This window comes from Eupeodes corollae, chromosome 1, assembly GCF_945859685.1.
Source record: "Eupeodes corollae chromosome 1, idEupCoro1.1, whole genome shotgun sequence".
NCBI lineage: Eukaryota > Metazoa > Arthropoda > Insecta > Diptera > Syrphidae > Eupeodes > Eupeodes corollae.
Window position 1 is genome coordinate 62,861,542 of NC_079147.1, and position 18,183 is coordinate 62,879,724.

At 35.3% G+C, this 18,183-nt stretch overlaps 1 protein-coding gene across 1 annotated transcript; it reads right to left on the bottom strand.

Annotated features, from left to right (window-relative positions):
• Positions 1–17,372: 17,372 nt before the first annotated feature.
• LOC129943054 (uncharacterized) lies at positions 17,373–18,183 on the bottom strand. The gene is made up of 3 exons (XM_056052262.1): positions 17,945–18,183; positions 17,645–17,858; positions 17,373–17,565 (listed from the first exon to the last, which is right to left on the bottom strand). Exons 1-3 carry the CDS (start codon positions 18,094–18,096, stop codon positions 17,449–17,451), a joined length of 483 nt encoding a protein of 160 aa, XP_055908237.1. The 5' UTR covers positions 18,097–18,183; the 3' UTR covers positions 17,373–17,448.

An 18,183-nucleotide genomic window follows, 5' to 3' on the forward strand; every position in this document is an offset into this window, starting at 1 on the left:
AGTTGATTCAATAAAGTTTCATGATACATTTCTGTTCCGTTTATGATTATTATAAGCGCGATATAAGGGCAATACAGAGAAGTCGGAGGCTCACTGGGCAAGAGTTTATTTAAAAATCTTTAAACGATATGATGGTGATACTTTGTGCAAATAGTCGGGGCTGTGAAAGCATGACGGGAATATGACTATTGACTAAACAAAACCACCCACTGGGGTGTGTAAGATTCAAGTAGCGCAATTCCATATGACAAAGCGAGGTATGTTGTTTCGTTGCTATTGGGGTTTGTTGTTGGATCTTGTGACGTAGAACCTCGTATGAAGGTACAAATGTTTTATGACTTGGCGTCGAATTTTATGGTAAGGCTATATGGCATTTATCCAAACTTTTTTATTTTTTTAAAATTTGGTTTTGATATTATTTGTAAAAAATTGAAAATAAGGAAGTCTGGAAGTATAAAGATATTTTAAATAAACCTTCATGGAAACCCTTTTTTCTAGTTTTCAGTGTCTGATGAATTCATCCAAAAATTAGTGTTGTTTAAGTCTTAAGTCTTTGGAATATGGTTCATTTCAAGTTTTAATTAAAAACTTAAATTATTGTGAGGGTGTTATTCCCCTATACATACCCATACCCTCATAAGCCAAGCAACCACCCAATAGGATCATGGCCACCTTATTTATGCCCACATAGGGTAAATTACCTAAAAAAATCGTTCTTATGCTAGGCTTTAACGCTACTAGCCCTTCTGTAGATTGAGCAGAAATGTAGAGAAACTTTTGGAATTTGGTTTTGGTATTTCATGGTTTTTTTTTCAAACTTTATAATAATAGATATATTAAGTTTCTTTGAAAAATGTTTCTTTAGACCTAGAAACAACAGATGGCGTTTTTAAATATAAAACAAATATGCTAAGATGCGACCCACACTGATAACTTTCCATCCCGTGTGTCGATTTGTCTTGATTAAAAGTTTGTACGTTTTCGTTTTGGGTTAAAAAAGCTGTCAGTTGAATTTTGAAATGGGAATAAAGAACAGAATCATGTCTTTTCTTTTTAGAACTGAGTTTTTCAGTGATAGGTAGGTAGAAATGGCGATCTCAAGGCAACCTAGCCTGAGATCCAATTAGCGCTGTAGTGCGCCGTTTTGATACCAAAAACTCGTTTGACCTGTCATAAAAAGGGAAAGATTTATAGAGAAGCTTCATAGCGATTATGTTAGAGCCATTTTGTCGCATTGAGAAAAAAGATTAGGTCTCTAATCTTTGTCTCAGATAGCTCATCAAGTTCTTGAAAGAATGCTTTTCCACAGTATTTCATTCTAGTGTTTGCCAAAGCAGGACATTTGCAGAGGAGATGGATTATCGTTTCACTTTGCTACTTCAAAAGGTGTTGTAAGAGATACCCAACTTCTCTCCATGAACTCCTATAGGCCAATGTCCGGTACAAACCGCAACAATCCTGGCTATGTCTTGCCTTGGCCTGCATAGAAGATCGTTTGAACGGGTTTTGTTATAGGTGGGCCATATCTTCCTAGATATAATGCAGTTGGGTAAATTGCTCCACCTTCGGTTTGATTCAGTTTGGTAGATAGAAAAGATTTTACCCTTCATAGCACCAAGAGGAATGTTAACCATTTCCGCAAGTGAGCTATGATGGGCCGATCCTTGCCTGGCTAGCTCGTCACCCGTTCATTTCCCACGATACCACCATGGCCCGGAACCCAGATCAGGGTGACACCAAGGTTAATATTCAGGCCCGTAAGCTCATCGCTACATTGCTGGACGAATTTAGATGAGGATGTGGCCGAGTTAATGGCTTTGACAACTGCCTGACTGTCTGTAAAGATAGCCGCATTTCGGTTTTGGTTTGGGTTTTGTTTAAGTATCTTACATGCCTCCCTTATTGCCAGCAGTTCAGACTGAAAAACGCTAGCAAAGTCAGGAAGCCTAAAGGATTTGGCTACATTTAGGGACTCAGAAAAGATCCCAAAACCAACTCCGCACTCCATCTTTGAGCCGTCATTAAAGATGGTTGAAACCTATCGACACGATGTCATCCTCCCAATCTTCTCTGAATGGGAAAAAAACCTTAAAACCCTTACTAAGGCTCAAAGTAGGAGTGCAGTAGTCAGTGTCTACCGAGATAATATCTAAGGCAATCAATTTCGTTGTGTTGCTATGACCATAAGGTTTTGACAACCAGCTGTTTGATTCCTTCAGCCTGATAGCGCTGCAGGAAAGTATGTATTTAATAAAAAAGTCGTTTGATAGAAGATCCAAAATAACTTTTAAGGCGTCCGTTGGGCAAGTACGCATGGCCCCTGTGGTGCCCACACAAGCTGTTCTCTGAACCTTCTTTAGCTTATCAATATTATATGCTTTGCTAAGAGCAAGCCACCACACAATCGAACCATATGTTAAGATTTGACGTACTACGGCTGTGTACGTCCATAAAATCATCTTCGACTGAAGTCCCCACTTTTTGCCGAAAGTTTTGCTGCAGGCCTAGAAGGCAACACAGGCCTTCTTAACCCGTACTTCAATATTTAGTTTTTAGTTTAGGGTCGAGTATAACTCCCAAATATTTTGCACTGGAAGACAATGATGGGATTTGACCGTTGAGTCGAGGTAGCGTGAAGGGCGGTACTTTTGTTTTGGTGGTAAAGAGCCACAGTTCAGTTTTACTTTAGTTAACTCCTAGTCTACAACTCGTGGCCCAGTTGCTAAATTTCTTCAAAGCTGACTCCGTGATTTCACTAATCACAGAGGTCTACTTTCCTGACACCAATAGCACCAAATCATCCGCGTAGGCTACCGCCTTCACTCCACATCTCTCTAATTTAACGAGAATAGTATCCATGATTAGAAGCCATAGAAGAGGGGAAAGAACACCACCCTGGGGTGTTCCCCTTCTCACGTGTTTTGTTGCGATTGTATTGCCTAGAGAGTCTCGAATCTTTCTACCACTGAGCATGGAAATAATCCATTCTCGAATGAAGTCTTCTACACCGCACTTAACGAGCGATTCTTCTATGGATTCTGTAAGGACGTTGTTAAAAGCACCTTCTATGTCTAGGAAGGTGGCAAGAGTAAATTCTTTATAATGGATTGTTTGTTCTACAGTACGCACTACCTCATGGAGGGCAGTCTCCGTAGATTTGCATTAAGATAAGCATGCTGAGAGCTTTCGAGAGGTCGTCCAACTAGGATTTTTCTAATATGGTAATCAAGAATGCGCTCCAAGGTTTTAAGCACAAAAGATGTTAAGCTTATTGGTCTGAAATCCTTCGTGGATTCGTGACCTCGCCTACCCACTTTCGGGATAAAAACTACTTTGACCTGTCTCGTCGACATTGGCACATGTTTGAGAAGGAGACATCCTTTGAAAATTTGTTCCAGCTATGGAGCTGCCACATCAAGCAACTTTTGTAGCATAACTGGCAGTATGCCATCCAAGCCTGGGGATTTATATGGAGAAAAAGTATTGATGGCCCACAGAATTTTTCTCTGGTTATAACGTAATTGACTTGCTCCATATGAGCTACGTTTGTCTCTGTTTCAAGCGATTCGGGGTTATCACTCTCGCAACCCGGAAAGTGCGTCTTCATCAGTAGCTCAAGAGATTCGGCTGGAGAGGCTGTCCAAATCCACAACTGCTACGTTGAGGTCATCCCTGACAACCTCACTAAGAGTACGCAGTTGAGCTGCTCCAGAAGATGGTGCTCTTTTTTTGAGACGTGCAGATCTCTACCTGAGATCTGTTTCGCTTAACGGCCTTTGCTCGGCTGGCCAGAAGATTGTTGTATTCATCAACAACCTTCTGGTACTTTATTTTATCTTGGGCGTCCCTCTCATGAATCACTCTGGTCTCTTCATTTTTGGCAATCTTGGCAAGAATGTGAGAGTCCGTTTTGAAGCTGTTCCTGAGAAGAGCGCCTTCTGATGGTTTTTTGGTTCTTCAAGTTGCACTGCTACTCGAGGGTTTCGGTTTTGTATACGGTTTAGGAAGTATAGGAGTGCTATGAATAGCACTGCCTATACTTTCTGTGGTTTGCTCACAAGGGCTAGAACTACCAGCGCTAAATAAGCTCCCCTTCAAAGTCTCCTGGCTGGAGGCCAAGAGTTCATCCTCCAAGTCTGTTTCGTCCATTTTGTTTAAGTTTTTAGTATGTTGGTCCCACGAGTAGGTCGGAAAAAAGGGGTCAGCCCCGGCAGAGCCGATATACCGGAGTAAGGCAGAAGATAAGACGGACCCTGCCAAGGCAGGCCCCCCAGCCTTTCATTCTTCGGCACGGATTATGTAAGACGCTCACACCACCACTGAAATTAGGGACCCTGTATCTATGGTCAAATTGCATTGCTAAACCTTGCTACTATTAAGGAGTAGGAAACTTCAGCAATTCAACCTGACCTTAGGTGATCTCCATCTTGACAACGTGCAAGACAACTGTGGTGATCATTACCGCCCACTGGGAGGGTTTGAAACAAGGATTTTTGCCAGGCTTTTCAGTGATAATTAGTTTGGTTTTCTTAAAGGTAAGTTAACAGAAGATGCCCTGTTACGATTCTGTGGTGAAATTTATAACTCAATTAATGATTCCAAGGTAACGGCGGCTTTATTCATTGACAGTACAAAAGCCTTTGATACGGTTGACCATGACTTATTACTGAAAAAACTTTATTTTGCTGGTTTAAGAAGCTTTGTTAACTTCCCATAGGATGTTATTGTAATGGGTCCGATTTTTCAAATTGAAAATTTTGACATTTCTCGATGTTTCAAGGTCCCTAGAGTCGAAATAAAAGTTTTTAGAAAGATGTCTGTGCGTGCGTGTGTACGTACGTTCGTACGTCCGTACGTTCGCGACGTTTTTTTCGTCGTCCAGAGCTCAAGAACCAGAAGAGATATCGACTTCAAATAAATTTTGTTATACAGATAATAAGGCAGAAAGATGCAGAAAGGGCTCTCAAGAAAATTGCGTGGGCGTTTTTTTACCATAGCAGTTTTAAAAAAAAGTTAACATTTTGGTTAACCCTAAATATCTCATTAACCAATGACGCTAGAGGCTTGAATTAAATTGTATATAATATATTGTAACGTGATTTTAAAGAAGTGTATTTTTTGAAAAATATATATTTAACGATTTTTTTATAAATCAAAAAAAAATGAAAAAAAATGTGTCACCTAAAAACTTTTACGACTAAAATATGATTTCATCTCTAAAACAATTTTGTCCAACGAAGAATAATATTTTTGACATCTGATAAAATTTTGAGAAAAATCGAATTGACAGTTTTTTTTAAAAAAAAAATAAAAATCTGAAAAAGCATTACTCGAAGTTGGTAAAAACTGAATATCGATTCAAATATCTTTTTAAAAACTTGAAGTTTAGGCTTAAAACTTATTTTATCTCATATGAAATATTGTTTTAAATCTTCTGAAAAATGTTGAGAAAAATCGAACTGACAGTTTTTTTACAAAAAATAAAAACCTAAACAAAAATTAATAAAAGTTGGTAAAAATTGATTTTCGACTCAAATATCTGTTCAAAACTTTGAGATATTGGTTTTAATTTACTTTTATCTTTCAAAAAATATTGTTGTCAACATTCAGTAAAATTTTGAAAAAAAACGAATTGACAGTTTTTTTTACAAAAAATTAAAAACCGAAAACAATTAACAAAAGTTGGTAAAAAATGATTTTCGACTCAAATATCTTTTCAAAAATTTGAGATAATAGTAACAGCTCGTTCCACAATTGAAGCCTCTGAGAACGTGCGATTTAACGCAGCTAAACTATTTTTTGTGGAGATATTGGAAGTTGCAAGTTGCTGACAAGAAAGCAACGATGGACCATTGGTTTTAAATGCGTGAATATTGCAATGACTGAGAAAGACAGAGTGTGGTAAAACATTTCATATTCTGGTAGTACGGCTAAAGAACGAATCTCTGATGAGCATTCCTAGAAGCGCGAATATCACGATTGAACTGTTTAAAGGAAGGAATGCACCGTTAAAATAACGGTAAAAAAGGGTGAGAAAACTTTACGACGATGTATAAAATACTGCCCTAGAGAGTTAGGTAAATTGCAGGAGCACCAGCACAGAGATTATACTCAAGCTTTGGACGGATATAGATTTGACTTATACTCAAGATTTGGATGAAAAGACAAATTTCTTGCATCGCCTAAGGAAACCCAGAAGGATTCATCATTTTTGGGGATAGGCAGGACAAATGCTGTTTTCCATCCGCTCGGAAAGAGACCTGAAGAGTACGATGGATGAAAAAGCTTACATTGTAGTTTTTCCAGCGTTGTAGAACACCAAACATTTTGACTGTCTTTGGGACATTGCAGTATTTTTTGCTGTAATTTTTGTTTATGCAAAAATTCTGTCCTTCAAATATGGACTTTGCATGCCTTCCTGATGAGCTTGAACTTTGTTTGGTTTTCCTCAAAGAAAACTTACTTACTTGAATCAAGCCTTGCGTTTTCCATAGTTCTCATGCTTTTTACCCTGTTCTTGATAAAAGTTCTCTTTCCCAAGAGAATCAAATTTGTGATTATATCAGCGCTGGCTTCAACGTCACTATAAAGGAAGCAAAGTGATCAGCTACAGATCCAGAAATAATTATTAAGGCCGTCCCAGTTGGCTTTCTCGTATTTTCAGACGATTCTTTTAGGAATACTTTCTTTAACTGCAGTGTTTTAGCAAGATCAATTTGAAGATATAACACAATGTTCAGACGCGCAGAGAGGAGATATAACACTAATAGTGTACTTATCAGGGTCAGAGGTAAGAAACAAGCCAAGAGTGTCTTCTGCTCGACCTTTAGAAAATATGTACATAATTGGTACTTATTTATTTCGTTGTTGTTTAAAAAAAAAGGTCCTTATTCCACATTTTCTGTGCATTAACAAACAAATCGAAGGAATTAATTGCTAATTTTGAAGCTCAAACAATTTCTTGGAAAAAAAAATAAATAATTTGTGTCCACAAAAAAGCTATTATTTAGCAATGATTGCTTTTCAAAGAAAAACGGAATTAACTACTTTTTTATTTGAGAAGTTTATTAACCTTTTTGTTTGCTCAAATTCCTCATAATTCAGATCAAAAATAAATAAACTTAGAGTCACACACTTAATTGACAAATAAAAAAATATTGATCATTTTAATAAGTGTTGCCAATTGACCTCATTTTGAAACGAAAATCTAATAAATTTCGCTATCGAAGATTGTCTATTTCCTTAGCACATAAAATGTTTTATAAATATATTGAACCTTTAAATTATTTTAAATAATGAATGTTTTATAAATATGTAAAAATGTGGACATTTTGATATGTGACTAATTTAGTTGTTGGTCAGATTTAAGTAAATTTGGACTCTTAAACTGGCAACACTAAATTTAATTTGCATTGAATAACGACCTCGGAAATTAAAGTGATACAAATAGAATAAAAACATCAATAATTAAATTGAATTTATAAAGCGTTGGTTTGAAATAAAATAATTGAATGATTCGTATTGACAGCTCGAATTAAAAACAAATAATTGTGCTATTGTTGCTTTTTTAGTTATTTTTTTAGCTTAACTATTTAAAAATATTCATGGTAGTTCAATAAAGTAAATGTTTCACTTCGTAATAAGGGAGAGTAAGCTTCAAACTTATTAGTAACTTCCTCTTGGTGTGCTTAAAACTGTTTAAAATGTATCATAAAATTTAGTGGCTACGTCATAAGTTATGGACTACCAAAGGTTGTATTGTTCTAATGGTGTTATCACGTTTAGCAGAATTGTCCAACATATGTTAGGTAAGGTTAGTCGGGGTAATGCATCAATTAAGGCCGAAATACATCTCACTTTGATCCCATTAGATTCATTGTGCTTCTTTCAAGGAAAAAGTGAACGATTGGCAATGGCGGATCCAGGGGAGGGGGGTCGTAGGGGTCATGACCCCCCCTGGGAGATAATTTGTTTGCTTTTTTGTAGGAATTCCCCTCCAATCCAAAACTAATCGTACTGCGTTAATGGATATGACCCCAATTATATTTTGAATTATTTATTTTTTGTATATGAAAACAACATTTGCATTTTACTACCTTAAACTTTGTTGCTAAAATTACTACTACTTTTGACTGAAGATTGGACCAAAAACATAATATGAATCGGATATTCAGCCCTATTCCAAAAACTCAGCACAAATTCATCAACTTTTGACCAATGGAAGATCCAGGGGGGTGAGGGGGGGTCATATGAGCCAAAAAGCTTATACAGTTAAGTTGTATACGTAAAGATTTCATTTAAAGATTTATTAGTAATTTAAAGACAAGTACCAAAAAGTGGTTTGCTGTTAAAAACAACTCAAATTTTGACTTTTCGCTCAATTTAGAACTTGAAAAAACTTAAGTCATGCTTTATATGACATCACGACGGTAGAGAAGTCGAAAAAAGTGGGTACCCCGATTCTTCCGTCTGTCTGTCTTTCCTGGCCCCTACATTCCAAACAATTGTGTTGATTGGCATAAGGCGTTTTTTTTCATTTTATTCATACGAAAAATAACAGCAGTCATCACACAATTTTTTTGGTTCAAACATGTGATTTTTTTAAAACTTTCTCTAAATTTTGTGTTCTTAATTTGGCTTCTTTCTACAAGAAAAACATATTCTCATACTGCTCCAGAAGGGTACCCCAAAAAAAAACCATTATTTTGTTTTTAAGTTTTCTCAAGAACTAATGGAATGATTTCAAAATTCTTCTCTTTCTGTGCAAGCTCTTGTCAATGATCAAATTAATGATGATTTTTTATGATCAAAAATGTATTTTTTTTTTTAAATCTTATATATATAAAAGAAAATCGTGTTAGTTACACCACTTATAACTCAAGAACGGCAGAACAGATTTGGCTGAAAATTGGTAGGGAGGTAGCTTAGAGCCTGGAGACGGACATAGGATACTTTTTATCCCGTTCGACAGCGTTCCCGTGTGACTTGACATAAAACGTCAGTCACTATAAAACGTGGTATAACAAAAAAGAATCAGACTTGGAATAACAAAACGCAAATGACAGCTATGTAATTGACGTAAAATGACAGCTATGTAATGACGTATGGATGATAATTTGATATTTGTAAGAAATCAACATTAAAACTATTTCTAATAAATAAATAATTAAGAAGTGGATTGAAGTGAAGTGAAGTTTAATTAAAAGTGAAGTGAAGTTTAATTAATAATGCCGCGACCAAGACGATCGAATCTTTCCCGACAAAGCCGTAATGCAAGAAGAATACAAAATACTGCAAATGAAAGGACTGAAGAAGAACAAGAAATTGCACGTGAACAGCGCCGCGATAGTATGACTCGACAGTTTTAGCAACTGTTCGGGCGAGATCCAACGTAGCGGTTGCAGTTGCTTCTTCTGGAATAGCAGCCACATTGTTAGAAGGATGCCGTACGGCTCATTCAGCATTCAAATTACCGTTAAATCTTCAAACTATTGAAGAACCAACGTGTAATATTGCAAAACACTCAGCAATGGCCAAAGTTTTAGCGGCATCGAAAATCATCATCTGGGACGAATGCACAATGGCTCATAAACGTGCATTAGAAGCACTTAACCGAACATTAAAAGATTTACGCAATGACTCGAGATGTTTTGGAGGAGCAATGATTTTACTGTCTGGCGATTTCCGCCAAATACTGTCAGTAATTCCAAGATCTACGGCTGCCGATGAAATAAACGCTTGCCTCAAATCGTCAAATCTATGGCGCTATGTGAAGAAACTGCAGCTGACAACAAACATGAGAGTTACATTGCTTAATGATACATCTGCTGAAGATTTCTCGGAGCAATTGCTGACTATCGGTAATGGTCAAGTACCTGTCGATGAATCGAGCGGATTGATATCATTTCCAAAAAAGAGGCTGGGATGCGACCCACACTGATAACTTCCCATCCCGTCTGTCGATTAGTCTTGCTTAAAAGTTTGTCTATATGTACTAGTATCAATTTTACCAAATTTGCGTACTATTTTTTATAGATTTTATTTATTATGAAAAAACGGACTGTTGGATTCTTGTATAAAAATCACTGAATATCGAAAACAATATTTTCTGTAAAATAAAATAAGTTTGAAGCCAATATTTTTAATTTTTGAAAAGCTATTTGAGTCGAAAGTAAATTTTTTTTAGTATTGTTTTTTTTTAGAGTTTTATTTTTTGTAAAAAACCGTCAATTCTATTTTCTTCCAAATTCTATCGAATGTTGAAAACAATATTTTCTATAAGATAAAATTAGTTTGAAGCCAATATTTTATAGTTTTGAAAAGATATTTGAGTCGAAAATCAATTTTTACCAACTTTTGTTAATTTTTTTTTTAATTTTTATTTTTTGTAAAAAAACTGCCAATTCAATTTTTCTCAAAATTTTACTGAATGTTGAAAACAACATTTCTTATAAGATAAAATAAGCTTGAAGCCTAAATTTCAAGTTTTTAAAAAGATATTTGAATCGATATTTAATTTTTACGAATTTTGAGTAATGATTTTTTTAGATTTTTATTTTTTGTAAAAAAACTGTCAATTCGATTTTTCTCAAAATTTTATCAGATTTCAAAAACATTATTCTCCGTTGCTCAAAATTGTTTTGGAGATGAAATCATATGTTAGTCGTTAAATTTAGGAGTAGACAAATTTTTTTTTCAGTTTTTTTGATTTAGAAAAAAAACCGTTACATTGATTTTTTTCAAAAAATATACTTCTTTGAGATAACGTTACAGTTTATTATATAAAATTTAATTCAAGTCTCTAGAGTTTTTGGTTTGTAAGATATTTAGGGTTAACCAAAATTTTCACCTTTTTTTCAAACTGCTATGGTAAAAAACCACCCACGCAATTTTCTTGAGAGCCCTTTCTGCATCTTTCTGCCTTATTATCTGTATAACAAAATTTATTTGAAGTCGATATCTCTTCTGGTTCTTGAGCTATGGACGACGAAAAAAACGTCGCGAACGTACGTACGAACGTACGTACACACGCACGCACAGACATCTTTCTAAAAATCTTTTATTTCGACTCTAGGGACCTTGAAACGTCGAGAAATTTCAAAATTTTCAATTTGACAAATCGGACCCATTACAATAACTTCCTATGGGAAGTTAATAATTTCTGTAATTTTGTCTCATCAAAAGACGAACTTATCAACAATGTATTTCCAAATATTATTTCTAACTACAAAAATAATGAATGGTTGAGTGAGCGAGCAATTTTAGCGGCTAAGAATAAAGATGTAGATGACCTGAACTACATAATTCAAAATAAGATCATTGGAGCAATGCATTCATTCAAATCTATTGACTGCGTCACAAATGAAGATGAAGCCACCAACTATCCAATTGAATTTTTAAACTCTTTGGACTTACCACCGCACAATTTACGCCTAAAGGTTGGCTCCGTAGTAATCATGCTTCGAAACATAAACCTACCAAAACTGTGCAACGGTACGCGTTTGGTGGTTAGTAAATTGATGAACAATGTAATTTACGCTACGATAATGATAGGAAAATTCAAAGGTGAGGAAGTTCTCATTCCGAGGATCCAGATGATCCCAACCGATATTCCGTTTGAATTTAAAAGACTTCAATTTCCGATACGTCTTGCATTTGCCATGACCATCAACAAATCACAAGGCCAATCCTTAAAAGTTTGTGGTTTAAATCTAGAACATTCATGTTTTTCCCATGGTCAACTATACGTGTCATGTTCACGGGTCGGAAGACCATCTGCGTTGTTTGTTTTTGCGCCTGATAATAAAACAAAAAATGTCGTGTATCACAAGGTACTTAAGTAAAGAGATTAATGTAGTTATTTAATTTTTTTTTGTATTTTTTCCAATAAAAAAAAAACACAATCTGCTTATTTATTGCCATTAAGGCGGAACAAAGTTCGTCGGGCCAGCTAGTTTTTAATAAAATACTAATTTTGTTTACAAAACTCGATATCTCAGAAAGGGGACAACATTTTTTTATGAAATTTAAATGTAAAATGTTCATATATTTAATATTTATAAGCTCTTTATTTAGTGCTTATACGAAAAATATTTTTAAGACAAAATTTAAAATGATTTTCGAAAAAAAAATAGGTTAATCTAGATTTTTGACAAATAAAGATTCTTGAGAAAAACTTATTTTGCAGGAACATTTTTAAATCTTAAAATATAGGCAATATTTGTAAACACACTTTTTGGAAGAAATTATCAAGTTCTTGCGAACCAGTCGTGCATTTCATTTCTTTCAAAATTGGTTTTCTTTTGAATACAAAAGATCTTACAAAATTATATAAACCTACTTTTGAAGTGAATTTGCTTAGTATGCTCTAGAACTGAGATTCAAACACGAATTTCAATAATAAAAATGTCCCAAAAAATCAAGTGACACTTTTGTTGAACTAATGGCTAAGTGAAAAATATAATAAACGTTTCATATCTATTGATATAAAAGCTTTGAAACGTGTAATTTGTGAGAACTACAAAACTTTTCTTCCCAACTTATTTGTTTACTTGCCTTAATTTTTTTTTAACTTATGTTTTAGAGAATTTATGTACTTAAATGCAACTATTTTCTTGAATTCAAGAATCAAACCTGTTAATCTCTACAATTTTTAAGTTTTGTTGACGCGTTTAAAAGATCAAAATACGAGTAAGCAGATTGATAAAGATAGTAATAAGAGACTCCCGGAAATCGAGACCCGACATTTTTATATGTCAGATCCTCTCTCATTTTGTGGATTTTTTAATTTGTGCAGCGTTCTTCTCATTAATATAAATAAAAAAAACAAGAAAAGTTTGTTCTGTTTTTGGAAAAAAGTAACGTTTCAAAATAATTTCCTACATTTCTGCTCGAAATGCACCAAAAACCGTCTAAGTTATTGTATTTTAGCTCTTAAATATGGCATATTTAGAAAACTGTTTTAATCTTGGAATGCTTTTATATGAGTCATCCAAATTAAATAGTTAGACCATACCTTGCTGGACAACAGTGTTCTAAATAATTTGATAACTAAAGTTGTCATTTTAGCAATTATTACATTTTGTTAGGATCCTTTACAAAACATTAAAGAACATTTTTAAGCGGTGAGTAAAACTCATCTTAAGGTGTGATCCCCCCCCCCCCCCGGTGAAAAGTCTGGATCCGCCCTTGACGATTGGGTTAGGTATAGGGAGGTTGGTAAGGATTTAGGTTCGGCGTGTCTTCTTGAGCCTTAATGATTTCTGTGAAATAATTTCCAAATATTACCCGTGTTTTGTTGGGAAATCTATCAATAGTATAGTAGGACTTAACTCAAATAACAAAAACAATATCCGTAGTATGAATACTACAGATAAAAGTTAAAGTAAAGGGTGATTTTTTTGAGGTTAGGATTTTCATGCATTAGTATTTGACAGATCACGCGGGATTTCAGACATGGTGTCAAAGAGAAAGATGCTCAGTATGCTTTGACATTTCATCATGAATAGACTTACTAACGAGCAACGCTTGCAAATCATTGAATTTTATTACCAAAATCAGTGTTCGGTTCGAAATGTGTTTCGCGCTTTATGTCCGATTTATGGTATACATAATCGACCAAGTGAGGAAACAATTAATGCCATTGTGACCAAGTTTCGCACTCAGTTTACTTTATTGGACATTAAACCAACCACACGAATGCGTACAGTGCGTACAGAAGAGAATATTGCGTCTGTTTCTGAGAGTGTTGCTGAAGACCGTGAAATGTCGATTCGTCGCCGTTCGCAGCAATTGGTTTTGTGTTATTCGACCACATGGAAGATTTTACGCAAAGATCTTGGTGTAAAACCGTATAAAATACAGCTCGTGCAAGAACTGAAGCCGAACGATCTGCCACAACGTCGAATTTTCAGTGAATGGGCCCTAGAAAAGTTGGCAGAAAATCCGCTTTTTTATCGACAAATTTTGTTCAGCGATGAGGCTCATTTCTGGTTGAATGGCTACGTAAATAAGCGAAATTGCCGCATTTGGAGGGAAGAGCAACCAGAAGCCGTTCAAGAACTGCCAATGCATCCCGAAAAATGCACTGTTTGGTGTGGTTTATACGCTGGTGGAATCATTGGACCGTATTTTTTCAAAGATGCTGTTAGACGCAACGTTACGGTGAAGGGCGATCGCTATCGTTCAATGCTAACAAACTTTTTGTTGCCAAAAATGGAAGAACTGAACTTGGTTGACAAAATGGCGCTACATGCCACACAGCTCGCGATTCTATGGCCATTTTGAGGGAAAACTTAGGAGAACAATTCATCTCAAGGAATGTACCGGTAAGTTGGCCACCAAGATCATGCGATTTGATGCTTTTAGACTATTTTTTGTGATGTTACGTCAAGTCAAAAGTCTACACAAATAAGCCAGCAACTATTCCAGCTTTGGAAGACAACATTTCCGAAGAAATTCGGGCTATTCCGGCCGAAATGCTCGAAAAAGTTACCCAAAATTGGACTTTCCGAATGGACCACCTAAGACGCAGCCGCGGTCAACATTTAAATGAAATTATCTTCAAAAAGTAAATGTCATGGACCAATCTAACGTTTCAAATAAAGAATCGATGAGATTTTGCAAATTTTATGCGTTTTTTTTTTTTTAATTCTCAAGCTCTTAAAAAATCACCGTTTACTTATCTACTAAGGATGGGTTTTTGACATTTATACGAGTCTCGAATGTATCTTATGTGATTTCGATTTTAAATGTTGGTACGATTGATATTGCATTCGTATCTCGATGGCAGTGTTCGTTGAGTAGTGCATTTGGAATCATGTGCTTTCCATCTGTTACTGTTGATATTATTTAGATTTGGGCTTATTTTGCAGGAAAATATAATTAAGTTAAGTAAATTGAAATTTCATTTTCATTACATTTGTATTATGTGTAAGTCTAATTCACAAACGAAACTTGAAGATACTTATTTTATTTGCCGACTTAGAAGTGGTCTGGCTACACAATGTTTAATATTTTATTTGTTTAACAGTACAAAACTGAAATATTTTTGGCTTTTTATCCACTGGGATTAATTATTAAAATGCGTCCACCAACAAGACGATATAATAAGAATTAACTTAACCTAAAATTAGATGGAAGAAGAAGAAAGAAAGAGGGATAACAATAAGATGCAAACATGAGACAGAAATATATGATACTATATGTCTGTCTTTTACACCGTTTAAGTGTACTAGCTTTGTATATGAAAACTATAGTACTCTCATGAACAAATTTTTTTAGGGCAACAGAATGCCGAGCTATTGGCGCTAGTATCGAAAGTGGAGACATTTCGGGGGAGCGAGAGAAAAATATTATTTCCATTTCCATAAGCAACCAGCAGAATAAGGGAGATAATTATTTTTCCACACAAAATATCTACACAATTTCCTTCATTCTATTTGGGTCCATCCTTGTATACGTTTTCATATACAAAGCTTCCATATGAAGGGCAATGAATTTGTTTTTGTTTTTTCTTTATATCAATGAACTTTTATAAAAAAAACGGTAGAGTAAAACAAAAATGGCTGAACATTTTGTCCAATAAGGGGATGAATGACATTTTGGTATGCTTACATAACCTGTTAAGGATCTTTTACCGATTTTTGCTTTTATTTACATTCATAAAGCTGCAGCTCCTAGTGTGCGATCTTTATACATAAACGGTGATTTTTTAAGAGCTTGAGAACTTTAAAAAAAAAAAACGCATAAAATTTGCAAAATCTCATCGATTCTTTATTTGAAACGTTAGATTGGTCCATGACATTTACTTTTTGAAAATTATTTCATTTAAATGTTGACCGCGGCTGCGTCTTAGGTGGTCCATTCGGAAAGTCCAATTTTGGGTAACTTTTTCGAGCATTTCGGCCGGAATAGCCCGAATTTCTTCGGAAATGTTGTCTTCCAAAGCTGGAATAGTTGCTGGCTTATTTGTGTAGACTTAAGACTTGACGTAGCCCCACAAAAAATAGTCTAAAGGTGTCAAATCGCATGATCTTGGTGGCCAACTTACCGGTACATTCCTTGAGATGAATTGTTCTCCGAAGTTTTCCCTCAAATGGCCATAGAATCGCGAGCTGTGTGGCATGTAGCGCCATCTTGTTGAAACCACATGTCAACCAAGTTCAGTTCTTCCATTTTTGGCAACAAAAAGTTTGTTAGCATTGAACGATAGCGATCGCCATTCACCGTAACGTTGCGTCCAACAGCATCTTTGAAAAAATACGGTCCAATGATTCCACCAGCGTACAAACCACACCAAACAGTGCATTTTTCGGGATGCATGGGCAGTTCTGGAACGGCTTCTGGTTGCTCTTCACTCCAAATGTGGCAATTTTGCTTATTTACGTAGCCATTCAACCAGAAATGAGCCTCATCGCTGAACAAAATTTGTCGATAAAAAAGCAGATTTTCTGCCAACTTTTCTAGGGCCCATTCACTGAAAATTCGACGTTGTGGCAGATCGTTCGGCTTCAGTTCTTGCACGAGCTGTATTTTATACGGTTTTACACCAAGATCTTTGCGTAAAATCTTCCATGTGGTCGAATAACACAAACCCAATTGCTGCGAACGGCGACGAATCGACATTTCACGGTCTTCAGCAACACTCTCAGAAACAGACGCAATATTCTCTTCTGTACGCACTGTACGCATTCGTGTGGTTGGTTTAATGTCCAATAAAGTAAACTGAGTGCAAAACTTGGTCACAATCGCATTAATTGTTTGCTCACTTGGTCGATTATGTAGACCATAAATCGGACGTAAAGCGCGAAACACATTTCGAACCGAACACTGATTTTGGTAATAAAATTCAATGATTTGCAAGCGTTGCTCGTTAGTAAGTCTATTCATCTTTCTCATTGACACCATGTCTGAAATCCCGCGTGATCTGTCAAATACTAATGCATGAAAATCCTAACCTCAAAAAAATCACCCTCAGAAAACAACTCCAGCACTAAGATCAAACGAAAAATAACTCTTGCTAACCGCTGTTTCTTTGGGCTAAGAAAGCAATTAAGTGGTAAAGTCTTCTCTCGAGGGACCAAAGTGTCGCTACATAAGGATGTATCATCCCCGTCCTGCTATACGGTGCAGAAGCATGGACTATGACAAAAGCGGATGAAAGCACCTTGGGTCGCTTCGAGAGCAAAGTTCTTCGTGTGATCTACGGTCCCGTATGCATCTAAGGGGAGTGTAGGAGAAGATGGAACGACGCTAGCTAAGGACTGAGCTAGATGAAGAAGTTTTTTAGGTGAGGTCCTAGTCCACACAGGACTGTAGCGCCCCCTTAAGTAAGTAAGTAATAACCTTCAATAAAATGAAAAACATTTGTAGAGTCTTTATTTTTATTTTATTACCTTTTGCTTTTTCTTTCATTTAGTAAAAATAATATCGCCGCATTGGACATTTCTATTGGTAGGCCGTCAAAATATTATTAAAAACTTTATCGATTGCTGTTTCTATAGTTGGTGACATAACTTTTTGTAAAACGTCTTTCAAATAATTGCTCAAATTACAGCACATTTTCTAAAAATAAAAATTACATACATACATACATATATTAATACCAACAAAGGTCTCAATTATAAAAGTCAACATTATCTACCCTCATGTTATCTTCGTTAATACCGTTTTTTAAATGTGCAAAAGCAATAGGTTTTATTATACCATTCAGTTGAAGCAATCCCTCCAATCCTTTGAAAATAAGTATTTCCAGAACATGAAATACCATAAATCGATGCTTATGCAAGGCCCTTATATTAATAACTCCTTGTTTATTTCTGAATTTATCCACTATTTCTTCATTTTCTATTAAAAATCTTTAAATAAAAAAGTAGCAAAAACTTTATCCATACATATCTATACATATTATAAATTATTAGATTTAAAAAAATAAAAATGACACCTCACAGATTGTTCACAAGCATGCTTTTCAATATCTGGACTTATCATATTCCAAACATTTCTAATGGAACGTTTTTCTGACATGGTTAATCCAGTGTCATCGGGAGGATTTTCCAATTCTAATTCTGCCAAAGGTAAAGGAATTTGATACATTTTAATTTTTATTTTTCTCAAAAAAAATTCAAAATTCAAAATTCAAACGCTAACTGATTTATTATCTTTTGAATTATATATAAGAGT